Source organism: Pan troglodytes, chromosome 19 (assembly GCF_028858775.2).
Source record: "Pan troglodytes isolate AG18354 chromosome 19, NHGRI_mPanTro3-v2.0_pri, whole genome shotgun sequence".
Taxonomy (NCBI): domain Eukaryota; kingdom Metazoa; phylum Chordata; class Mammalia; order Primates; family Hominidae; genus Pan; species Pan troglodytes.
In genome coordinates this window covers 80,840,396-80,867,406 of record NC_072417.2, presented here as the reverse complement: position 1 = coordinate 80,867,406, position 27,011 = coordinate 80,840,396, and the positions used below count along the sequence as shown (strand labels likewise).

Below are 27,011 nucleotides of genomic sequence, written 5' to 3'. Positions count from 1 at the left end.
GTTTTTGAAAGATTTCCACTGAAATTCTGTTTAAATACCAAATAGTTTTGAGCTTATAAACATAAATGTCATGAATTTTCCACTAGGGAATTTAGATAATTATCTGTGTAGGCTTATCAATATAAAACAATCAACTAAATTAGTTTTTTATAACCTAATAAAGACCTCTCAACATTTTCCTAGTAAATTTTTAAGGACACACTAAACTCCACAGGAGTAAATTTCTGCTTTACATACTGATCAATCTCACTTTGGCTGAATTTGTTTTTTCTTTTTTTTGAGACAGGGTCTCATTCTGTTGCTCAGGCTGGAGTGCAGTGGCACAATCTCAGTTCACCTCAGCCTCAACCCCCAGGCTCAGGTGATTCTCCCATCTCAGCCTTCCAAGTAGCTGGAACCACAGGCATGCACCACCACACCTGACTAATTTTTTGTATTTTCTGCAGAGATGGGGTTTCGCCATATTGCCCAGGCTGGAAAAATCTGTATACATTCTAAAACTACTGCATCACTGTTAAATTTCCATTGACCAGATAGTTGAATAAGCTCTGATTTTTCCTTTTTAATTTAAAGCTTTAAAAAAATGAAGACACTGTGGCACTGGCAAATGAAAAGACAGATAATTTACTATATGATATATAATAAAGATGGCATTTTAAGTAAATAGAGAAAAACTAGGATTGGGAAAACTGGCTATGCATTTTGGGGAAAATAATTAAGACAATTTTGTAAACATCTGTTAATTTTACCTGTTCCATACCCCTTCTTTCCTTTGGGGAGATACTTCCCTCACCACCGCCCTCCCACACTTTAATCATATGATTCTGCCAGGGCTGCAAATCAAGTATGTTGCCCCTTTGGAGCGAGCAGCAGGACCCAGCGTGGCCAGACAAAGCACACCATTAGCTGGTCACAGTGACTGTCCCAGGACTGGCTCTTTGGCTCAATCCTCTCAGCATCCTTTTCCAGTTTTTAAAATCCAGAGATGGAGAAGGGGTCTTTGCTTTTTGTACTAATGAGCAGGAAGGGTGTAAATCAGAAGTTGGCCACTTTTATTCCCACAACATGGAGAAAACCGTTGATAACAGCAAACAATAAGCCCATCACAGAGAAGAAATAAACAGAAAAATATGAAACGGCAAAATCAGAAGTAGCCTCGATAACCTCATTTGGCTCCCTAGATCCAACAATGCACCTGAGGCTGTCACCAACACTGGACTTCTCAATAGTGTATGTCAATAAAATTCCCTTTTTAAGCAAGTTTGATGTATTTCTATCAAAACCAGTAAATTCTAAATAATCTGGTAGAATATTTTAAGATTTTGACTCCAAAATATCACACTACTACAGTTTTGGAAATAAAGAAAATACAATTCAAAAGTAGGTCTAGAAATTTCTACAAATTTCCAGCCCCGATTTTTAAGGTATGGTAATTAAAATTATCTCACATTCCACAGATTTTTGTTTTAAACAGAAAGAACACACCTCTTTGCCCTCCTTAAATAATAAGTCAAAATGGAGAGAGGGTGCTGAGCATCTTGCCACCCCAGGCTGGAAAGCAAGTCACTTTGGATGTGTGGTAGCAAAGCAGTTGGTCAGACTATCAATTTTCTCTTGGGTCTCAGATCATGGAGGTTTTTTTTTTTTTTTTTTTTTTGAGATGGAGTTTCGCTCTTGTCGCCCAGGCTGGAGTGCAGTGGTGCGATCTCGGCTCACTGCAACCTCTGCCTCCTGGGTTCAAGCGATTCTCCTGCCTCAGCCTCCCAAGTAGCTGGGATTACAGGCGCCCGCCACCATGCCCAGCTAATTTTTGTATTTTTAGTAGAGACGGGGTTTCACCATGTTGGTCAGGCTGGTCTTGAACCCCTGACCTCCGGTGATCCACCCATCTCAGCCTCCCAAAGTGCTGGGATTACAGGCGTGAGCCACTGCGCCTGGCCTTCAGATCATGGAGTTTTATGCCAAGATGTTGAACTATGGTGGTTAGTTCTTGGGACCATCTATAAAGTCCTGTAATAGATACTTTTTAGACATCATTTGGTCTGGGTCAGATTTCCCGAAAGGAGAAAGAGAATGACACAGTGCTTTTAAAAAGCTTCCTAATTCAGAGCCAACGATCCAATACTGCTCAGAGTCAATCCTTTATCACTTGCTAAATTTAGTGCAAATAAGGGAAAGGAGGAGAAAATTACCACAGGGGTAAGACTTAAAGGAATGGAGAAAAAGAACTAAACTGAGGGTAGAGGTCTTTACTGAACACCCTCTGCCCAAAGGCCATATTCCTCCTATTATAAAGCAGTGGATCCTTGTGATGCAGCCTGGCAGCAGGCTACAGATCTACATCAGCCTCTGCAGCTCATTGTTTAATGATACCAGCAGGCAGAAGCCTACACAAACTCTTCACCTGAGGGCTAGGACTACTGGCCTACTAAACAGATAAACTGAGGAAGTGGAGGGTGTTCACCTTCATGGATCCTAAAGCAAGTTACTGGGCATTAAGTACTAGGTGGGAACCTAGGAATCTACAAGTGAGTGCTACTGTCAGAAAAAACCCCAAACCTGCCAAATAGGGTTATATGATTGTTTAATCCTATAGAAGTCCCCAGCAACCCAACCCCAGTAACAGACAGCAGGAACTAGGCAGGTAAAACAGAATGGCCTCCAGAAGGGGAATCTTCTTATATGTTTCTCACCTCTCAAACACAGCCATTCTCCCAGAAAAACAATGGCATCCAGATTTATTAAAGAACACCCTCTACTATGTTTATGAGTGTCATAGGCAGTTAAATTCATAATGTGGCTCATGGATTGTGAGATCAAGATAAGCCACCTCGAGATCTACTGGAATTTTTTTTTTTTTTTTTTTTTTTTGAGACGGAGTCTCGTTCTGTCACCCAGACTGGAGTGCAGTGGCACGATCTCGGCTCACTGCAACCTCTGCCTCCTGGGTTCAAGCAATTCTCCTGCCTCAGCCTCCCGAGTAGCTGGGATTACAGGCACACACCACCATGCCCGGCTAATATTTTTTGTATTTTTAGTAGAGACAGGGTTTCACTATGTTGGCCAGACTGGTCTCGAACTCCTGACCTTGTGATCCGCCCGCCTTGGCCTCCCAAAGTGCTGGGATTACAGGAGTGAGCCACCGAGCCCGGCCCAGATCTACTGAAATTAATATACACACAGAGAAATACTAGATTTAGGTCTAGATACAATTACAGGATGTAACTGTGGGAAAGAGGTTTTTGAAAAAGTTTTAAGTTGTGGGTGAAATCTTTGCATTATATTAGGCAGAACCATTTTTGAATTGTATGTATGAGAACAAATGTGAGTACACACACGTGCTGAGCTACCAAAGGATGGAAGTGTAGATATTTACTATGCTATAATACTTGCAGCGTCCCTCTTTCCTTAGAAAACCATTCCTACCCAACTTTTGCTGGAGGCATCAATCGTAGTACCTTGCCTGCCCTGGCCATAGGGTTAGAAACAATATGATCCAAGATAAGCCACTCAAATTCCTTCCTCAAGGGCTTTTGATTTGGAGCAGAAGTAGGGGCCTTGCCTTTGGGTCATAGACCTTGGAAACATATAAATACAAATTGCTGGTGCCATCTTCCCTGCCACATGGGAATAGCCTGTCTGTACTGGGAGAGAATGAGGTTAACACACATAAATATATGTAGACCTAAAAGGTGAGAGAGAGAGGAAAACAAAGAGTTTGATACCTGAGGGTCCAGTTATACCTGATGATGGCTCGGACTTCCCAACTACATGAGCTAATTAATTAAATTCCCTCTTCACTTAAGCTAGTTTAAGTTGGTTTGGTCACTTGCAATTGAAAAAGTCCTAATTAAAACAGATTTCCAACTCATATCAAATGAAAATTATTACTTTAGATAGGTTGAAAACAAAGTTATAGAAGTATTATAAAGAATTACTATAAAACATATATATATTCTTGGGATGGGGATAACCCTCCTCAATAAAACACAAAATCCAGAGAAACTCTAAAGAAAAAGATTGATAAATTTAAGTAAATAAAAATGTAAAAATGTCTGTATGACAACAAAGAGCTAAAAGTAGGCAATTACTATGCAAATATACGTAAAATTGAAGATTAATAGCCATAATACATAAAGCATTCCTAAAATTCATTAAAGAAAAATAACAAAACTCATTAGGAAAAAGTGAGAAAAAGATATGAATAAGCAATTCACAGGAAGTTCAACAAATACATGTAAGAAACTTAACCACATGAGTAAGAATATGTAAATTTGTATACGAAATACTTTTCACCATTGGCAAAAATGTTAAGAGGAATGATGTTGTTGAATTTAAGTGAGAGAATAAGGAAACAGAAATGTATGAAAGTTACTGGTATAAATCTCTTTTGATATACAATTAAGCAGTAGCCATCACTGTTTTTTAAATGTAGCTACCATTTGACCAGCAAGTCCACTTACTGTTTCTATACTGCCAGAAATACCTGCACAAGTACACAAAGATATACGTTAAGGATGTTCAAAAGCACCACTATTTGTAATAATGAAAAACTGTTAACAACATAAATGTCCATTAATAGAGAAATAGTAGATGAATTATGGTTCATCCATACTCTGGAGTACCATGCAGCAGTTTTAAAAAAAAATGAATTCAATTCATAACACAAAAAGATTCTCTCCATGTATCACTGAGTAAAAAAAGCAGGATGCAGAACAATACATGCAGAATGATCCTGTTTATATTTCAAAAACCCCCAAAACTAAAAAATCGCCCAAAGCTCTCCAAAACCTTTGTAAACATACATACATAAATGTAACTGCAGAAAGATCTAAAATGTTACACACCAAACTGTTGATGCATGGTGGTTACCTTTGGGGAGGGGAGTATGAAGAGGATCTTTCTTCCCTGCTCTGTGTGCTTTTGTAGATTTTTAAAACAAAAACATTGAGTGCAAGTGCTGTGTTTAAAAAAAAAATGAAAAATAAAGGAAAAGAACATCTAAATTCCACCCCCCACCAAACTTTCATTTAAAAAATTAAAAACTAAAAAACAAAAACAAAAAACAAAAACAAAAGCAAAAAACCACACACACACACACAAAAAAAAAAGAAAAAAAAGAAAAAACTTCCCTTTAATGGAATGGATGAAGTATATTCTTACCTATCTCTTCCTGAATAGAGACAGGTGTATGAGATTCTCTTTCTCCATTTTCAGGATCATCAGCTGCCTTAGCAGATTCACTCTGGGAAGAATTTAGTTCACTGCTGCTGTTACTGTTTTCCAGATTAGGCTGGATGGAGGTAGTGGTAGCACTAGTGTTACTGCTCTCACATGTCTTGTTAGGTTCTTCTAGAAAAATAGAATATCTGATTTTTAAATTGGAAATCACATGAAAAATGACAAATTGTCAGAAAAGACAATTGTTTTAGGATTTCATTACGAAGCTGTATTTTTAAAAGAAAATCTGTTCATGTATCAGTAATGCAATGTATAAAAGAAAGTGGTAGGCAACACCTTATTTTTTTAAGTCTTCCAGGCTATTAACTCATTGACTTTTTTCGGGGGGGTGAGAACCCAACTCTAACTCACTGACTCGTATCACCTTAGTCTCCAGTACAAGGCAGACAATTTTTCGGATACCCCAGAGCTGGAGAATAACCAAGTGATATGACTATCTCTCAAAACTTACAGTGCGCCAGATATTGCAGAGGTAGTTTGCTGAGATAATATTCAAAATCTGAAGCTTATAGTCTTACTTTTCAAAAGTACTCAAATAGTATTAGAAACAGAATTAAGCAGGATTATTTAACTCTATGGTCTTCTGCCTGAATACTATGCCCAAATTAACTGAAAGGTAATGCCTAAATGCGATTGTTAACTTCTTCTTCTTTTTAAGATGGAGTCTCACTCTGTTGCGCAGGCTGGAGTGCAGTGGCACAATCTCGGCTGACTGTAGCCTCCACCTCCCAGGTTCAAGAGATTCTCCCGCCTCAGCCTCCTGAGTAGCTGGGACTACAGGTGCACGCCACCATACCTGGATAATTCTTTTATATTTTTGGTAGAGATAGGGTTTCACCATGTTGGCCAGGCTGGGCTCGAACTCCTGACCTCAGGTGATCCACCCACCTTGGCCTCCCAAAGTGGCTGGGATTACAGGCCTGAGCCACTGTGCCCAGCTGTGATTGTTAACTTCTGAGGACAGTTTAATAGTATCACTAAGAGTATAGTTCTTAAAAGCATATAAAAATTACCACTACCATGAACAGAAAGCCTATCTTTCCATGGTAGTTCAGAAATTAAAAGTCTCCCTCTGCCTTTGTTTTTGCCACTGACAAGATACTCTTCAAATCACCTAAAAATTGGTTGATAGTCTATCGCAGTAACTATCTTTAATGTATAATTTTGGGTTTCAGGAAAAAAACCTGACAACCTGATAAAATATGGGAAAATATGTGAACAGTCATAAAAGAAAAGAAAATGGCCTTTAGGCATATGGAAATACGCCCAATTCAAACTATGAGAAATGTAAAATAAAACTATATGAAGAAACTACTCTCAGTTATCAACTGGCAAAAATCCAAGTCTCACAATACACGAAGGGAAAATTACACATGCATTTACTTAACATAGCAATCCTGTGTCTAGAAATCTAGCCCAAAATACACTAAAAAAAAAAAACTAAATTACTTATCTATAGAGCTAGCTATTCATTGGAGTATTTAAAATGGCAAAAGACCCAGAAACATAGAAAATGTCTATGAAGGCTGGGAGCAGTGGCTCACACCTGTAATCCCAGCAATTTGGGAGGTTGAGGCAGGCAGATCACTTGAGGTCAGGGGTTCGAGACCAGCCTGGGCAACACGGTGAAACTCTATCACTACGAAAAATACAAAAATTAGCCAGGCATAGTAGTGCATGCCTCTAGTCCTACGTACTTGAGGGGCTGAGGCAGGAAGATCATTTGAACCCAAGAGCCAGAGGCTGCAGTGAGCCGTGATTGCGCCATTGCACTCTAGCCTGGGTAACAAAGTGAGAACTTGTCAGGAAAAAAAAAAAAAGGGAGGGGCCAGGTGTAGTGGCTCATGCCTGTAATCCCAACATTTTGGAAGGCTGAGGTGGGCGGATCACCTGAGGTCACCTGAGGTCAGGCATTCGAGAGCAGCCTGGCCAACATGGTGAAACCCTGTCTCTACTAAAAATGCAAAAATTAGCCAGGTGTGGTGGTGCACGCCTGTAATCCCAGCTACTTGGGAGGCTGAGGTTGCAGTGAGCTGAGATTGCGCCACTGCACTACAGCCTGAGTGACAGCACGAGATTGTTTCAAAAAAAAAAAAAAAAAGAAAGAAAATGCCCATCAATAGGGCATTGGTTGAATAAAAGCTGGTATACACAATGAAATACCATGCATTGTAGCAAGAACTGAGGATAATCACTATGTTCACACATAAAATGATCTCCAAGATTAAATGTTAAAAGCAAGGTGTAGAACAATACTTATAATATGCTTACTTTTGTGTGAGAAGAGGAGGAAATACAAATTTATAAACAGATTTTACTTTTATTTATAAAAAACAAAACGAGCCGGGCGCGGTGGTTCACGCCTGTAATCGCAGTACTTTGGGAGGCCAAGGCAGGTGGAACATGAGCTCAGGAGTTCAAGACCAGCCTGGCCAACATGGTGAAACCCCGTCTCTACTAAAAATACAAAAATTAGCTGGGCACGGCCGCAGGCGCCTGTAATCCCAGCTACCTGGGAGGCTGAGGCAGAAGAACTGCTTGAACCCAGGGGGGCGGAGGTTGCTGTGAGCCAAGACCGTGCCACTGCACTCCAGCCTGGGCAACAGAGTGATACTCTGTCTCAAAAAACACACACAAACAAAACAAAACAAACAAGCAACATTCAAGAATAACCAAAAACCAATAAAAATGGCTACTTAGAAAAGAAAGACATGGTTACCTAGAGAGAGAAGGAATGAAAGTCAAAATTCTCTGAATATCTCCAGTTACATAGTTTTGAATTTATAATAATGTAAATGCTCTACATTTTCAAAAAATTAAGTTATTATAGAAATACAATCCCTAAAAATTAAACTGAAACAAATGAACTGTGTATCAAGTTGTGCATAACTACACAAAGGATTATTATTATTATTATTATTTTAGATGGAGTCTCGCTCTGTCACCCAGGCTGAAGTGCAGTGGCGTGATCTCAGCTCACTGCAACCTCTGCCTCCTGGGTTCAAGCGATTCTCCTGCCTCAGCCTCCTGAGCAGCTGAGACTACAGGCGCCCATCATCACGCCCGGCTAATTTTGTTTGTATTTTTAGTAGAGACAGGGTTTCACTATATTGGCCAGGCTGGTCTCGAACTCCTGATCTGTGATCCACCCACCTCGGCCTCCCAAAGCGCTGGGATTATAGGCGTGAGCCACCAAGCCCAGCCCTTTTTTCTTTTCTTTTCTTTTCTTTTTTTTTTTAAGACAACGTCTGGCTCTATCACCCAGGCTGGAGTGCAGTGGCGTGGCGTGATCTCAGTTGACTGAAACTTCTACCTCTTAGGCTCAAGCCATCTTCCCACCTCAGCCTCCTGAGTAGCTAGGACTACAGGCAAGCACCACCACACCCAGCTAATTTTTATAGAAAAGGAATTTTGCCATGTTGGGCAGGCTGGTCTTGAACTTGTGAGCTCAAGCAATCTGCCCATCTTGGCCTCCCAAAGTGCTGGGATTACAGGCGTCAGCCACCACGCCCAGCCCAGGGGATTATTTTAAGTGACTTTGGAATATGATATTTTGTCTGTACATCCTTACTAGAAATGTAGTATAATGAGAAATAAAGAGCAGCAAAAAGTCGTAAATGCCATTCAGTAGTCTTAGTGTGAACAATAATACTGGTATTATGAAAATACTACTATTTAAAATAAATCACTTCCTCTTATTATTAATGCACATTAGGATACGAATACCCTGTATTGGGATAAAGCAAACATATAGCTGAATTACTGTTGCTGGAACTGAGGCTTTCAGTGTAAGGGAACAGATATACAAATGTAAACAAAGAAACTAAGTATGCTATCTGCAATCTGAATCTGAAATGTCAATGTAAACTGATGATCTTTTTCTTTTCAAAAATATGTCTTTCATAACACTACCCACCAAAAAAGCATAGGGACAGTGAGAGCCCAACAGCAAAAAGTATCCCTGAGTCTAGACTGTGGTCTCTAAATATCATTTCCCATTAAAAGGAACCAGGACTTCTTGGAGGAAAAAAAAATGATTCCAAGTCGAGATAGGTACTGTGTAACATAAGCCTCAAACATTTTATTCTGCTAAAAAGCAAGAAGTCCGGCCAGCACGGTAGCTCACGCCTGTAATTCTAGCACTTTGGGAGGCTGAAGTGGGCGGATCACCTGAGGTCAGGAGTTCGAGACCAGCCTGGCCAACATGGCGAAATCCTGTCTCTACTAAAAATACAAAAATTAGCTGGGTGTGGTTGTGGGCGCCTGTAATCCCAGCTACTCAGGAGGCGGAGGTTGCAGTGAGCTGAGATTGTGCCACTGCACTCCAGCCTGGGTGACAGAGCAAGACCCTGTCTCAAAAAAAAAAAACAAAAAAAAACACAAAAATCCCCAAAACTCCATATTACAGTCTCCAAATAAATAACTGATTCTGGGCCAGGTGGGTGGCTCACGCCTGCAATCTCAGCACTTTGGGAGGCCGAGGTGGGCAGATCACAAGGTCAGAAGTTCAAGACCAGCCTGGCCAACATGTGAAACCCCATCTCTACTATAAATACAAAAATTAGCCAGATGTGGTGGCACGCGTCTATAGTCCTGGCTACTCGGGAGGCTAAGGCAGGAGAATCGCTTGAACCTGGGAGGCGGAGGTTGCAGTAAGCCATAAGATCGCACCACTACACTCCAGCCTGGGTGACAGAGCGAGACTCCGTCTCTCAAAAAAACAAAAAACAAAAAACCTTGATTATGGAAAGATTATTAATGAGTGAGAGGTTAACAGAGAATCTTGCAATCTCACCACCTAAACTCGTTGATCAATCTAGGCATCTCTGAAGGTACAAAAACCATATACCATGACCCTTTTGATGGGATACAATATCAATTAGCCAGCACATTCTTTATAAAGTATTCTTGCCAAAGACAGTTGAAACTGAATAGGTATTAAGAGATTAACTTTTTAACTTTTAAAAGTGATATGTAGCAATCTTTCCCCAAATATTGCCCAACTTTTTCAGTTTAATCTTTAATCTGAGCCACACAAAATGTTTCTGATCACTGATCATACTCAATATAATGGGTATCATGAAATCTGCCCAATTTTCTTATGTTCTCACTCCCATCATTTTTTATACTACAATTTTGTCATTTTCTCCTTCACATAATAACTTCTACCAAATTATATGAAAATGACAGTATTCTGACAAGATTTTATTTCAAAGTAAAGCCTGAAATATATATATGTAATATATATACGTGTGTGTGTGTGTGTATATATATATATATATGTAATATACATACACCCTCTTCAATTGTTCATGGAACATTTATCAACATTAATTAAATGTTGGGCCACAAAACAAGCGTCAATAAAATTTAAAAGACATAAATCATGCATAGAATGTTCTCTGATAGAGGGTTAAACTAGAAATCAACTAGGAAAAAAAAAAAAAGATAATTAGCCTATAGTCTCAGCTACTTAGGAAGCTGAGGTGGGATAATCACTTGAGCTCAGGAGTTCCAGGCTACAGAGAGTTATGGCCACTTTACGGCAATCCAGCCTGGGTAACAGAGCAAGACCCTGTCTTACACACACACAAAAAACCAAAAACCCAAAACCAAAAACAAAAACCTACAAATGTTTGAATATTAAGCAATATACTTCATCACACACCATATTAAAACAGAAATTAGACAATATTTTAAACTAAATGATAAAGGGAACATGACCTATTACAGTTTGTGGTTGTGTTCTGGTCATGCATTTAAAAATAAAATAAGTTTGTGGGATGTAGCTATAGCAGGACATAGAGGAAAGCTGATAGCCTTGATAGTAGACGTCATAAAAAAACAAAACTAAACTACAAACCATCAAAGCAACCATCTTCAGAAGCTAGGAAAGAAAATCCATAAAAGTACAAAGAAAATAAAAGGAAGGACAAAATACTAAGACCAGAAATTAATTTGGAGAAAAACATACAATAAAGAAGGTCAACAAAGACAAAGTTGTGTTTTTTTAAAAAACAGACTAATGGAATTGCTAACAGCCTCACAACACGATTAACGGGGGCAGGTAACGAATTTCCAGATTGGAAAAATAGAGCGAGTATAGACCCTATATATATAAAAAAGATACGATGTTATTATGCTAATAAATTGTAAAAATTTGCCAAAATGAGCAGATTCCTTTTAAAAAGGCGATTAAAGAAAATGAACCTAAGAAAACAACAGAAAATATGAATAGCCCACTGCTGTAGTTTGGATAGTTTAGATGTTTGTCCTGCCAAAAATCTCATGTTGAAATTTGATCCCAATGTTGGAGGTGGGGCCTAATGGGAGGTGTTTGGATTCTGGGGACGGATCCCTCAAGAGCAGATTAATGCTCTCGGGTTGGGTGTTGGGGGTGAGTGAGTTCTCACACTATTAGTTCCCACTAGAGCTGACTGTTAGAAAAAGAGCCTGTCATCTGCCACCCCCGCCTCCCCTATTTGCTCTCTCACAATGAGGTATCAATATACACTGGCTCCCCTTTCCCCTTCCGTCATTAGTGGAAGGCCCTCGCCAGATGCAGATGTCAGTACCATGCTTCTTGTACAGTCTGCAAAACCACATAGCCAAAGAAATCTCTTTTTTTAAATAAATTACCAGCCTTAGATACTCCTTTACAGCAACACAAATGGACTAAGATATCCATTATCTACTAAAGAAGTGAATGAAATCTATAATAACTTTCTCACAATGAAAACTCCAGAACCAAATCACTCCAGCAAACATTTAAGAAATAACACCAGCCCTAGCCAGGCGCGGTGGCTCACGCCTCTAATCCCAGCACTTTGGGAGGCTGAGGCGGGTGGATCACGAGGTCAGGAGTTCAAGACCAGCCTGGCCAACATGGTGAAACCCCGTCTCTACTAAAAATACAAAAATTAGCCAGGCGTGGTGGTGGGCACCTGTAATCCCAGCTATTTGGGAGGCTGAGGCAGGAGAATCGCTTGAAACAGGAAGGCAGAGGTTGTGGTGAGCCGAGATCGCACCACTGTACTCCAGCCTGGGCGAAAGACTGAAACTCCATCTCAAAAAGAAGAAGAAGAAAAAAAAGAAATAATTAACAACAGCCCCACAAAAACTCTTCTAGTACCAACTCATGATATGCGGCCAAAATATTCTTGATACTAAAGACTGACATTATCAGAGAAGAAAAATGCAAGCCAATTTTACTCATGAAAGTAAATGCAAAAATCCTAAACAAAATATTAATAAACTGGATGCTATAATATATAACAAGGAAAATACATCACAACAAGTTATATTTACCCCAGGAACATGAGATTAGGTTAACATTCAAAATTCAGTGTAGATACTTCTGCTTCTAGTCAAGGTAAAGTGGAAGAACCAGATTTACCCTCTCCCATGAAACAACTACAAAGCAAAAAACAGAACATTTATAGAAAATGAACAAAGGAGCAGACAGGTACCTCCCAAAAGAGGATATCTAAACGACTGACACACACACACACACACAAACACATAAAGACGCTCAACATCCTTAGTCACGAGGGAGCTAGCAAGTGCAAAGAACAGTAAAATATCCCTACATGCCCACTAGCATGTCCCCTCAGTCCTCCAAAAAGACAAAGAGTGATGCTGATGATACCCAGTGTTAGCAAGGATGCAGAGGAGCTAGAACTCTCATACACTGTTGAACTGAATACTTCTACAACCCCTGTGGAAAACTGTTTAGCAGTACCTACCAAAGATGAGCATAAACCAGCTCCATGACCTAGAAAATCCACAACTAGGCTTATACCTCCAGAAATGCACATATATGTGCACAAGAAACATGTAAAATATTCATAATAGTATTATTCATAATGGTCCCAAACCAAAAATCATTAAAATAGCCACCAAAATGTAACAAGAATCATGACATATCTATATAATGGAATATCATACTGCAATAAAAAAGAATAAGCTGCTACTACTAGCAACATCTGGATGGCTCTCATTGATGTTTTGTTGAGGTGGGAAAAAAGCTATCAGGCATCAAAGAGTATATACTGTATGGTTCCAGTAATTTTTTTTAAAAAGGCAAACCAATCAGTGGTGATAGAAGTCAGAATAGTTAGTACCTTTGTTGGGCTAGGTGTAGTGGTAGCTAAAAGGGGGCACGATATGGTAACACAGATGTGTTAACTTCGTAAACATCCATCAAGTTATTCACTTAATATTTATAAACTTTACTGCAGGTTATATTTCAATTTTTTAAAGTTGCTGGGTGCAGTAGCTCATGTCTGTAATCCCAGCACTTTTGAGAGGCTGAGGCGGGAGGATGGCTTGAGCCCAGGAGTTCGAGACTGGCCTGGGCAACACAGTGAGACCTTGTCTCTACTTACTTGTTTACTAAATAAATAAATAAATAAATAAATAAGCTGGGCATGGTGGTGCACACCTGTAGTCTCAGCTACTTGGAAGGCTGAGGTGGGAGGACCACTTGACCCTGGGAGGTCAAGCCTGCAGTGAGCCATGATCACGTCACTGTACTCTAGCCTGGGTGAAAGAGTGAGACTCTCTCTCAAAAAAAAAACTTTACCAAAAATATCTTAACATCCAAAATGCTTTCCAATCTGACAGTTATCTTTTGTCGATAAGTTTTAATCATTAAATTAGGTGCCTAAATACATTCTGAAAGTTTAGAAAAGAAAACCAAGTAAGATGTCTTCTATCACGGCTATTGTTCTTAGTCTGCCTTTAACAATTCTCCCACCCCAATTCTTCTAACAAGGCATCTCATCCACTGACCATAGGTAGTAAACAGTGGTAACAGAGTTTGGTCCAGGGACATCACAAAGTGTCTAGCACATAGCCAGGCACATTGTAGGGCACTCAATAAATAGCTGTTGAATAAATAACTGCATAGAGAGCCACAGAAACAGAAGGAAGCAGGTGAAGGTCAGAACTCTATTAAGTCCGTCTACTGCCCACTAGAATGTAAGTCACCAAGGGCCCAGACCTTATCTATTTTGGTCACTGATACATCTCCGTTAGTATATTCTGAAGTCAGGGACCTATTAAAATGTTTATCTACTTTACAAAAGTACCAAACTCCTCTTTAAAATCTGGTATGATATATTTAATAAAGTCTTTTAAAATGCTTTTCATGTTTGATCATTGTTTTGTTTTTTACTCTACTCAAGAAGAGAACTATGAGTTATTAAATGGGAAGGTTTTGAATTTGTAGGTACAGCATCTTCAGTTGTCCAACACTCTCACCCTGCTAATGACCCAAATTCCCCTCTGATGCCGGCCACTGACAGTTGCTATATTTGCTCCCATTCTAGTTTCCTTGAAACTTCTTGCTTATGTTTTCATATAAATATATTTTCTTTTTCTTTTTTTACTTTTTTAAGATGAAGTCTTGCTCTGTCGCCCAGGCTGGAGTGCAGTGGTACGATCTCAGCTCACTGCAACCTCTACCTCGTGGGTTCAAGTGATCCTCCTGCCTCAGCCACCCAAGTAGCTGGGATTACAGGTGCATGATATCATGTCCAGCTAATTTTTGCATTTTCAGTAGACACGGGGTTTCAACATGTTGGTCAGGATGGTCTCGAACTCCTGACCTCAGGTGATCTGCCCGCCTAGGCCTCCCAAAGTGCTGGGATTACAGGCATGAACCACCACACCTGGCCCTGTTCTTGATCTTAATGATCAATCTCTCATCAGTATAAAATAAGGTGGACTTAACTGCTGATTGCTGTGGTTCTTCTGGAGCTTACACTTACATCCCTATGTGTAGCGCCCTGTTAAACTGGTGTTTTCAGCAACACAGCTCACTGTTGACCAGTACTCAAATGGAAGTCATCCCCATAAGAACTGCAGGTTGTCAAAATCCTTCATGTTATGCAACAGGACACTCTTGGTGTGCTATAACTTACTTGGAGTATAACTTTAATTTTAAAAACTGAAACTGTGAATTACTGGTCAACTTACATTTTTATGTCAAAATACATCTGACAACAATGTTCTGTGATAATGATTTTCTACCATAATACTACGGTTTGAAATGCTATAAATATTACACGAGCACATGCAAACATAAAATTAATTTGTTAGTATCTACAGAACTGGAAAGGTCAGATCATTCAACATTGAGCCATTAGTACATAAGTAATTAAAACCAAAATATCTGCCACTATGGTCTGGTGATAAAATATAAAAATAAATCTATTAAACAAAAACAGCTAAATGAAGTTTAAGAAGCATGAAAATTATGATGAGTTTCAAGCACTAACTGCGAGGACATTTATCAAACTCCAAATGTTAGGTGACAATTTAGCAAATGGGGATGGCACTGTAAGCAAGCAGCATGAATGAACACATAGTTTAAGGTTTTAGGTGACATTCGGCTTTTACTACAAAAGGGAAGGATTCCCCCCATTACAGAGGCATTGATACGCTGCCCTCTGTACCTGGCACATCCTGGGGGAGCTCAGATGCCACCTTCTTCTCTGCCATGTTGCTGCTATCGGGGGTTTCTGAGAGACACCCCACAGGGCTCCTCCCTTCAGAGGGACTAGTCTCTTCTGAAGATGCATTTGTTGTGTTGTCGCCAAGATTTGCTGACACAGAGTTACCTTTATCCCCAACTTCTGTTGGCTCTACAGCAAAATGCACAACAAAACTTTAAAGATATTCTTTAAAATTGCTTCAGGGCAAATGGCCACATTCAGTCAACTACTAAATAATCACCAAAAAACCTGCTTCCATTGAATGGCCATTTTAAAGCAAGTAGATTCTGGGATATTGCTGCAATAGGTAATTCAGAGAGTATTTAAGAATATTTAATAATATATTAAGAATGCTTAAGTAATTAATATAAAAATGAACATTTTATCACATACAAAAGTGTATACTCTGGTATAATATTAAAGAATAGTACTTTTTCATAGGGAAATGGCAACTTAATGGGAAGTATAAATAGAGACATGAATATAACATTATAGCAAATTCACTAATACATAAAACTCATTACAATTGTTATACACGTTACAAGAGGGGACGGTATCCTGATCTCTTTAGAAATATTAAATTAGGTAGCTGCTTGCAATATTTCACTTTCATTTTGTAAGTAAAACTGGAGATTTCATAAATAACACTAATGAAATATTCTTTTTAATCAAGTAATTTTTTTACCCTCAGATTTTCCTTGCTCAGGGTCATCATCTGGTGTTTTGTCGTCACTGTCTTTTTCAAGGGACTGGTCTTCAAATTCTTCTCTGTTTTTCTCAGCATCTTTAGAGTCATTCTCAGTCTCATTCTTGTCTTTTTCTGTTTCTTCTGGGCTTTTAACATTATCAATGTCTCCCTTTTTGGCTCTTATGGATTCCAAAATTTCTTCTATAATGTGTAAAACAAACAAACAAATTATTCCTATATATAACCAAATAGAACAGTACCACAAATGTCACTTACGAGTTTCAATACAAGCTATTAAAGAGGAAAAATTAAGTATTTTTAAAGCATCAGACCTATGAAATAAAAATCAAGATTACAAACAAAATTGTGTTTACAGAATTCAATCAATTTGGTGTACCTTCACCTCTAGATAATACATGCTAATTATGGGCTCTACTTTTTAAAAAAAGTAAAATGAGCCTATCTTTTAAAAATATAGCCTTGATATAGATATCTGTCACGGATATCTGTGACAGATGACAAAAACTGCAAGCTGACATAGACCCACAGTCTGGGCAGCACACTGCAGTGATCAAAACCTAGAAACCCAAAACCCACTGCAAATCTGACTTGGATTAGCTGTGTGACTCTGGGCAAGCTACCTAACCTCTCCAGGCCATCATTTCCTCAACTGTAAAAAGAGAAAACAGAAGCCCTTTTGGAAACAACTTTCTTTCTGAAGTCCCTTAATTGTTCTGAAAGTCACTAAGTCTCTAAGTACACTTACCCTCTTTCAACTTAGACAGAGTGATACTATGGCATGTTATAGACCACGGGATACAGAAGGACCACAGTGTACAGAACACGCGGTATATCAGTATGCACTCATGGATATTAATTATATTCTTTGGGTTATCATGCAATACTATCACTTTTAATTTTGTTGCACAAATTGTTTCAGCTTTGGCCACTGGGGACTTTTTCCGAGTCCAGTGTCCTTTTGACACATATCCATCCATCCATCCATCCATCCATCCATCCATCCATCCAGCATTTTCTTACTTTCCACTATTACAAGATGTTCCGGGCTCACCTTGTATTTTCCCTGCCCCAGCCCTACAATCCACCATCTCTCCAAGGAGCCTTTGTTCTTTTTTGAAGAACAAATTGGAGAATGATGTTAGAAGTCACAATCTAAGAGGTTGGTGTGTTTGTTACTATTGGGGTGTTACTATTCTAGAGTCTCTCAGCCAACAGAGCTAAAAAATGTAGTCATAAATATATACATCTATATTATTTCTGTATTTATTTGTGTGGGTACATATGTATATGAGTGAATGCCTATGTGTCTGTATAGGGTTCATTTACCAATGCCCACTTGCTTATCTGTAACTTCTCTGACAGTGAGAAATCTGGCTCACATTATCTATAACATATCTAGTTATTTGTTCATTCCTAGTACACACAGTAAAATAGTTTCGGAATTGCTAAACTGTTTCCTCATAAAAATAAATTTATCAACTAGAGTACACTATTTGTGAATAAGAAGAAACACGGTTTTTCTTTTTCTTTTTTTTTTTTTTTGAGATGGAGTTTTGCTCTTGTCACCCAGGCAGGAGTGTAATGGCGCAATCCTGGCTCACTGCAACCTCTGCCTCCCAGGTTCAAGCAATTCTCCTGCCCCAGCCTCCCAAGTAGCTGGGATTACAGGCGCCTGCCACCACACCCGGCTAATTTTTGTATTTTTAGTAGAGACGGGGTTTCACCACGTTGGCCCGGCTGGTCTTGAACTCCGGACCTCAGGTGATCCGCCCACCTCAGCCTCACAAAGTGTTGGGATTACAGGCGTGAGCCACTGCACCGGGCCAGAAGAAACACTTAATACCATGTATATCCACAGTACTCCTCTTGGATTTTTGGGTTTGTGTTTCCTTTTTTATAAATTTATTTTTTACTTTTTTAGAGACAGAGTCTCACTCTTGCTCAGGAGTACACTGGTGTGATCACAGCTCACTGTAACCTTGAACTCCTAGACTCAAGTGATCCTCCCACCTCAGCCTCCCGAGTAGATGGAACTATAGGTATGTGTCACCACGCCTGGCTAATTTTTTAATCCTTTTTAAAATAGAGATGGAGTCTCACTATGTTGCCCAGACTGGTCTTGAACTCCCCCGTGCCTTGGCCTACCAAAGCACTGGGATTACAGGCGTTAGCAGTGCCCAGCCCTTAATTCCTATATTTTAAAGAACACTTTATTTGGAAAAAGAAAATGTAGTTACCGATTATCTGTTTTTCTTAGAGGCACAGATTTCCTTTTTTCTTTCTTTCTTTTTTTTTGAGACAGAATCTCACTCTGTTGCCCAGGCTGGAGTGCAGTGGCGTGATCTCGACTCACTGCAACCTCTGCCTCCTGGGTTCAAGCGATTCTCCCACCTCAGCCTCCCAAGTAGCTGAGACTATAGGCGCGTACCACCACACCTGGCTAATTTTTATATTTTTAGTAAAGATGGGGTTTCACTATGTTGGCCATGCTGGTCTCAAACTCCTGACCTCAGGTGATCCACCTGTCTCAAAGTGCTAGGATTACAGGTGTGAGCCACCACGCCCGGCCATTTTCAAACATAACTACATCCTATAGCTTGTCTTAACCAAATCATTGTACATCCTCCCTACTTTCCCAGTGCCATTTAATGAAAATAAAACCAAAAAAATTGTTTTAATTGCCTACTAAGTTTAGACCATTTAAATTGGTTGAAAAGCACAGGTTGCATGACCATAGTTCTCTGACTTTCTATAAAGATTCTAATTTCAAATAGTCTATATTGTTAAACACACATATACATACATACATTCATACAAGTTTTAGGTTCAAAAAACTATGGCAATCATAGCCATAAGAAAAACAGACCAAAAACAGGGCTGGGCGCAGTGGCTCACGCCTGTAATCCCAGCACTTCGGGAGGCCGAGGCAGGTGAATCCCTTGAGGCTAGAAGTTTGAGACCAGCCTGACCAACATGGTGAAACCCCGTCTCTACCTAAAATACAAAAATTAGCCAGGTGTGGTGGCACACGCCTGTAATCCCAGCTACCTGGGAGGCTGAGACATGATAATTGCTTGAACCTAGGAGACAGAGGTTGCAGTGAGCCGAGATCATGCCACTGCACTCCAGCCTGGGTGACAGAGCGAGACTCTGTCTCAAAAAAACAAAAACAAAACAAACAACAACAATAAAAAGAAAAAGAGACCCAAAATGTTCAGCAGAGAGAAAAACATTAAAGGATGAAAGAAAATTACATTGTATCTGATCTATACTAAATATGCATATTCTATCAACAAGTATATTCTATACTTTGCATGAACATTTCAAAACTAAACAAAGAATTAACCTACCAGGTTTTAGAAGCCATCTCTACTCAGAAAAAATTCTTCTAAAAATAAACTTCCCTCAAATAAGCAAAATAAAGCATTTCATAATTACCATACAGGCATAGGATAAAGCAAATATAGTAAGCTGTATATTTAGTTACAAATATAAAGTACAGATCTATACAATGAATATATGAGTATTTACTGTATAATTTTTTTTTTTTTTTTTTTGGAGACAAAGTCTCACTCTGTTGCCCAGGATGGAGGGCAGTGGCACGATCTCGGCTCACTGCAACCTCTGCCTCTGGGTTCAAGTAATTCTCCTGCCTCAGCTTCCCGAGTAGCTAGGATTGCAGGCGTGCACCACCAAGCCCAGCTAATTTTTGTATTTTTAGTAAAGACGAGGTTTTGCCATGTTGATCAGGCTGGTAACTGTATAATTCTTTCAACTTTTGTGTATATTTGAAATTTTTAATAAAATATTGAGGAAAAATGGAGAAGAAAAATTTAACTATCAAAAATAGAATTAAACTCTCCTAAAGTAGACACATGTGTGTGTAGATAAAAACCAGAGAGTTATACATTAGAAATGAAGCATTTTCTTTGAGAGGTTAACATCAAGTCAAAGTCATCAGGACAGGCTACAATTCTGAAATTCCTGTTATGCTGTAAATTATTCTTGGCTATTATCAGAACCCCAGTAGTTTCCATTGTTTTCATCTCATAAAACCCCAAGTTAAAGAACATGATTAGATATTATTTTGGGTATTTACCTGGACTGGGTGGTCCTAAACTGACTATCACAGCCAAGATTTTAGTTACCAGAGAGAACAAATAAAGGTAACAGTGGTGAACTGGTGTTTTAATCGGGAATTCTTCTATTTGAATGCTCAATTCATTACCAATACACTCCTTAAAAAGTTGCTGAGAGGATTAAAGAATTGTAAAACACCTAGTTGAGCACCTGGCCCACAGTAGGCACCCAAAAATGTCAGTGTCCCCTTCTCTTCCCCAACAATTTTCAATTCTTGTGAATCCCTCCTCCTACAGTACCAGGTTGATGTTGTACCTTAGCCGGAAAAAAAAAAAAAAAAAAAAAGGAAAGAAAGAAAAAAATATTTATGTCATTTTTGGGGTCCAGATCTCACCATTAAATCCAAGGTACAACTCACCTTATTTCCATGTACTCCATGTAGTACTAAGAGGATAACTGCAGGTTGCAAGGCAATCTCACAGCACACAAACTTTAGTCATCTAACTTTCTAAGAACATATTGTGGCCTAAAGCTCAATGTTCTCTTTGTTGTTCCCCATTACTACAAAAGGTTTTACTAATTTTTTTTTTTTTTTTTTTTTGAGACGGAGTCTCGCTCTGTCACCCAGGCTGGAGTGCACTGGCTCACTCGGCTCACTGCAAGCTCTGCCTCCTGGGTTCACGCCATTCTCTTGCCTCAGGCTGCCGAGTAGCTGGGACTACAGGTGCCTGCCACCACGCCTGGCTAATTTTTTTTTTTTGTATTTTTAGTAGAGACGGGGTTTCACCATGTTAGCCAGGATGGTCTCGATCTCCTGACCTCGTGATCTGCCCGCCTCAGCCTCCCAAAATGCTGGGATTACAGGCGTGAGCCACTGCGCCCTGCCGGTTTAACTAATTTTTAAAAGTACATTACATGCTGAATCATACTGAACTATATAACATGCTCATTATAGGAAATGCAAAAAATATGAGAAGGAAACCAACTACAATTCTACTATGCTAATTGGTTATTTTTTAATGATAAAACCTGATCCAGTTGGTTATGTAGAGGAAGAAGAATTTAAGTATCTCACACAGTTTTTGCATGGTACTTTACTTAATTCTCCAATACGCAGTGTTCTATCACATGATAATTCATAATGAAATTTATCAATTCCCCTATATTAACATTTTTAGGTTTTTACATTCCCCCAAATCACACCACTTAACACTTGATTGCCCATTCCTGTTTTGACTTTGTTCTTTATTTAATTATGATTATACTGTATACATAATCTAACACACAGAAAATATTTTTTTGTTTTTTCTATTTTTTATTCTGAAAAATACTTTAATTCAATGTACTTTATAAAATCCTATCTCACATTGCCTTTTAGAGGACTAAAGATGGTTCTCTGTTGTTGTACTAAAACACAGGAGAGCAAAAAGGGATTTGTCTATTTTAATGCCATGATTCATAAAAGGAAATTAAGGGGGGAAGTAAGCTGGCTGAAATTAATAAAATTTCCTATGATTTGATCTATATGGGGGGAGAGTAAGACGGAGATTGTGTTACTGCAATTACTTATCCCCCAAAGACTTCTGAACACTAAAACTTTTCTAATAAAAAAATTACACATTTTTCTAAACAGATCTAATAGAGAAATACTTCCAACTACCAGATATGAATAAATATAATTCATGGTAACTAAGAATGCTTTTTTCTGAAGACAAAGTATATTTGTGCCCAACAGTATTTATATGTGAGAGCCTATCATTCTCCAAAAATACGCATGAATTCACAGGAATATTGATGTAGAATATGTGAGAACAAGCTTGGATACAGCTATCTGGGTATCTTTATTAAATATAAACATTCTATTTTTAAGCAAATGGAGAATGGGGAAAATTAATAGGATTATATGTATAGCAGATAATGTATGCAGAAGAGCAGAACTCAGAACCAGGCACTTAAAAGTGTACTTTCAGAGTCTTACCTAATAATTTTATCTAAGCTAAAACTTAAAAGGCACTACAGTCAGCCCTCTGTGGCCAAAGGTTCTGCATCCTTGGATTCAACCACCCTCAAATTGAAAATACAATATTCTCAGGATGCAGAACCCTTGGATATGGAATGCCAACTTTTCATATCAGCAGGTTCCACAGGGCTGACTGCAGGACTTGGGCATCCATGGATTTTGCTATCTGCAGAGGGCTCTGGAAGCAATCCCTGAGAATACTGAGAGATGGCTACATTAGAAAACACAGGTGGTATTTATTAAACATGCACAGAATACATCTGGCAGGACAAAAAAACATACAGCAATAATGATTGCCTCCGGAGAAAGGAAGGTCAGATTGGAGATTTTGAAGGAGAGAGATTCATTTTTCACAGCATACCCTTTATACTATTTAAACTTTTGAGATATATATGTATTTATAACTTAAAAAAATAAAGAGTTGAGTAACAAAATAAATAAGGTGACATTGAATTATAACCTAATAAATATCCAATTATATTATAACCCAGTAAGTATAAAATATCCATGAATGTATACTCATAGAAATAAATGCCTGAAAAAATAAACAAATCTCCTGTGCAGAAAAATTCCAAATAATTTATGTAGATATTGCCCCTTCAAGAAGGTAGAACATAACTCCTCACCCACTAAGTGTGGCTGTTTATAGTGACTTGCTTCCAGAAAGTACAGTATTGGGGGTTTGAGGGGTTGGGGGAGGATGTGGAGAAACCTGACAAACACTGCCTCACCCAGGGACCAAGGTTAACATCATCAGTGGTAAGTCACGAGGACACCATGCACTCTTGATAAGAAGATGAGAATTGCACTTCACTTCTGTGGTCTTCCTCCCCAAAATGCATAAACCTAGGCTAACCATGAGAAAAACCCATAATGAGGGCTTTCTACAAAATACCTAACCACTACTCCTCCCAACTGTCAAGGCCATCAAAAACAAGGAAAGTCTGAGAAACCGACAACCCAGAGGAAAACATGATGACTAAATATCAAGTGGTACAGGATCATGAGGCAGAAAAAGGACATCAGGTAAAAACTAAGGAAATTGGAATGAAGTATGGACTTGAGTTAGTAACGGTGTATCAATACTGGTCCATTAGTTGTAACAAATATCTCACACTAAGATCTAAGACTTTAATAACAGGGGCAACCAAGTGCAGGATATATGGAAACCCTCTACTATCTTTGCAACTTTTGTATAAATCTAAAAATACTCTAAAATTTAAAGTTTTATTTTTTTAAAAAGGCAAAAAGTTCAAAAAGAATATTATTTCTTAAAATTAAAAACTGGAATGCCAAAAAAGTTTAATAAGATACTTGAATTAAAGAAACAAACTAACATTTTGGGGAATATCAGTAATGACCCAAGGCAGAAATAAAACACTAAAATGTATAGCATCCCTAATTTATGGTGGAATGAACAAGGTTCTCTTGGGAAAATGAAATATGGAGAACTAAAGTAAAATATACACACAGTCATGCACTGCACAATGTTTCGGTCCACCAGGAACCACATACGTGATGGTGATCACATAAGATTATACGTATTACCTTTTTAAATGTTTAGATATAGTTAGATACACAAATACCTGCCATTGTGCTACAACTGCTTATGGGATTCAGTACAGTCACATGACGTGCAGGTTTGCAGCCTAGCAGCAACAGGCTATGCCGTATAACCTAGGTGTATGGTTTGTGTAAGTGTACTCTATGATGTTCATACAATGATGACATTGTCAAATGACACATTTTTCAGAATGTATCCCCATCATTAAGCAATGCATGACTGTACTTGAAAATTTTAATCTATTTTCAAATTTTGCAGTGATTTCATACCAACGGTTTAGCTCAGACTTAACAAAAATAAAATGAGAAAATGCCCCTCTCACCATTAGCTGCCGCCAGAAAGGATTTGTTACTGCCCCGAGCCTTATTGGTCAGGTCTTCAGTTATGTCCATGTGTCGGTGGATTTCTTCACGCATTTCTTCTAGAATTTTGCAGAGTTCTGCTTCCCAATAATCTTTGTCTAGACAGTCAATTAATTCTGCAAGTTGGACCTTTGTGCTGTAATACCAAATTTTCTTTTCATTTTCATTTTCTGTATCTTCTTCTCTGTTTAAAAATGGGGGGAAATACTTTATATGTTAGACATAATGCCACTTATCTGACAGTTCATCTACCCAGTGAAAACTTAAAACAAAGCTTATGCACTAAAGCTCAATATAGGCGCTCACAAGAAAACTCTGCAGGTCTCACTCAAACTTGATTTACTCTGAGAAATGATATCTAAAAAACATGACACAAAGGAAAAATAACCTCAAAATTCAGAACCACATGAGAGTACTTTGTGGAAGCCAGTTTCAGCTACATCTCAACCAACTTTAAGATCATCAATGTAACAATATGATGAGAAGAATGTATTTAGAATTATTCTAGAATAAAATAAATTTATTTTAGAGACAGGGTCTCACTCTGTCGCCCGGGCTAGAGTGCAGTGGCACCATCGTGGTTCACTGCGTACTCAGACTCCTAGGCTCAAGCAATTCTCCTGCCTCAGCCTCCCAAGTAGTTAGGACTACAGACATGTGCCACGATACCCAGCTAACTTTATAATATAGTTTAGAAATATTTCTAACAAAATGGTGTAAATGCTTTGCTAAGTTCCGGTTTTTGAAGGAGTTATCTCAAATAATATCTCATCCCTCTTCTTTACTTCTGGACAATCGAAGCCCAAAGTGGAGAGAAGAGGAGCTTCCTCTCCTGCCTAAAACTCTCCTAAGGTTCCATTCACTTTTAATGGAGTTAAAGACTTCAACAGAGATGGTCACTAACTTAAAACAAACAGGCAAATTAATGTCTAGGACTAGACATAGAGGAACACATATAATGGTATTTCTGTCCCCACTCAAAAGGAATTCAAGAGTATGTGTGAGGCACTCGATGAGAGTGAGCCTGATTTTCCTGTTTACTCAATGGCAAACTGAGGGAACTGAAAGAACTGGGCTTTAGGAGAGATCTGGCTTTAAATACACTCATTTGCTTGTAAGATATGTGGACATGGACAAGACACAACCTCTCTGAGTCTCTAAGCCATTCTATTTACCTCACTTGTAAAATGAAGATATAATAAAACCTGCCTGCAGGCCACTATAAGACTTAAAGGTATAATGATAAGGCATCTACCACAGTGCCTGGGCACACCAGTGATCAATAAATGTTAAATATTATTACTAAGGTAATAAATGAATAAAAATTTAGCAGCATTCCAGGAATAAGTCATTCAGTAATTCTGAAGAAAGAAGGCCTATATTAAATCACAGATAAATAAAAGGATATGGGTGGAGTACCCTTAATCCGAAAATCTGAAATCCAAAATGCTCCAAGATCCAAAAGTTTTTGAGTGCCAACATGCCGTTCAAAGGAAATGCTCATTGGAGCGTTTCAGATTTTCAGATTAGGAATGATCAACTGGCTGGGTACAGTGGCTCACACCTGTAATCCCAGCACTTTGGGAGGCTGAGGTGGGCGGATCACAAGGTCAGGAGATCGAGACCATCCCAGTTAACACGGTGAAACCCGGTCTCTACTAAAAATACAAAAAAAATTAGCCGGGCATGGTGGCAGGCGCCTGTAGTCTCAGCTACTCGGGAGGCTGAGGCAGGAGAATGGTGTGAACCTGGGAGGTGGAGCCTAGAGTGAGCCGAGTTCACGCCAGTTCACTCTGGCCTGGGCGACAGAGCGAGACTCTGTCTCAAAAACAAACAAAAAAATAAATAAATAAGGAATGATCAACTGGTAAGTATAATGCAAATATTCCAAAGCCCATAATACTTCTGATCCACAGCATTTTAGATAAGGGATACTCAACCTATACAGTATTCACCGACCTAACATTTTTCTTCTTGAAGCCACAGAAAGATAAATTCATTAAAGCATAAAGCAGCAAAACAGTGAATACCTGCTAATCCATTCAAAGAAAAGTTGGGGGTTTTTTTGGTCTGTTTTGTTTTGTTTAACTTTTTTCTTTTCCTTTTTTTTGTGACGGAGTCTCACTCTGTTGCCCAGGCTGGAGTGCAGTGGCGCAATCTTGGCTCACCACAACCTCCATCTCCTGGGTTCAAGCGATTCTCCTGCCTCAGCCTCCTAAGTAGCTGGGACTACAGGCGCATGCCACCATGCCCGGCTAATTTTTGTATTTTTAGTAGAGATGGGGTTTCACTATGTTGGCCAGGCTGGTCTCAAACTCCTGACCTCACGATCCACCTGCCTCGCCCTCCCAAAGTGCTGGGATTAGAAGCGTGAGCCACCGTGGCCAGGCTTTTTTTTTTTTTTTTTTTTTTTTTTTGAGACAGTCTCGCTCTGTCATCCAGGCTGGAGTGCAGTGGCGCAATCTTGGCTCACTGCAACCTCTGCCTCCTGGGTTCAAGCACTTCTCATGCCTCAGCCTCTGAAGAAGCTGGGATT

At 39.0% G+C, this 27,011-nt stretch overlaps 1 protein-coding gene across 27 annotated transcripts in view; it reads right to left on the bottom strand.

Annotated features, from left to right (window-relative positions):
- Positions 1-27,011, bottom strand: part of BPTF (bromodomain PHD finger transcription factor) — a 156,866-nt gene that overhangs the window by 91,052 nt on the left and 38,803 nt on the right. For 19 of the 27 annotated variants that reach the window (XR_010153367.1, XR_010153368.1, XM_054671499.2 and 16 more), the window contains exons 3-6: positions 24,436-24,659; positions 16,426-16,629; positions 15,702-15,890; positions 5,164-5,352 (exon numbers count right to left, since the gene is read on the bottom strand). Coding sequence is in view for 25 of the 27 variants with exons in the window: in XM_054671499.2 (XP_054527474.1) it covers positions 5,164-5,352; positions 15,702-15,890; positions 16,426-16,629; positions 24,436-24,659 (806 nt within the window). In the remaining 2 variants the exon portion in view is untranslated. The remainder of the gene's footprint in view (positions 1-5,163; positions 5,353-15,701; positions 15,891-16,425; positions 16,630-24,435; positions 24,660-27,011) is intronic. The other 8 variants (XM_054671511.2, XM_054671518.2, XM_063799912.1 and 5 more) reach the window with 5 other exon arrangements.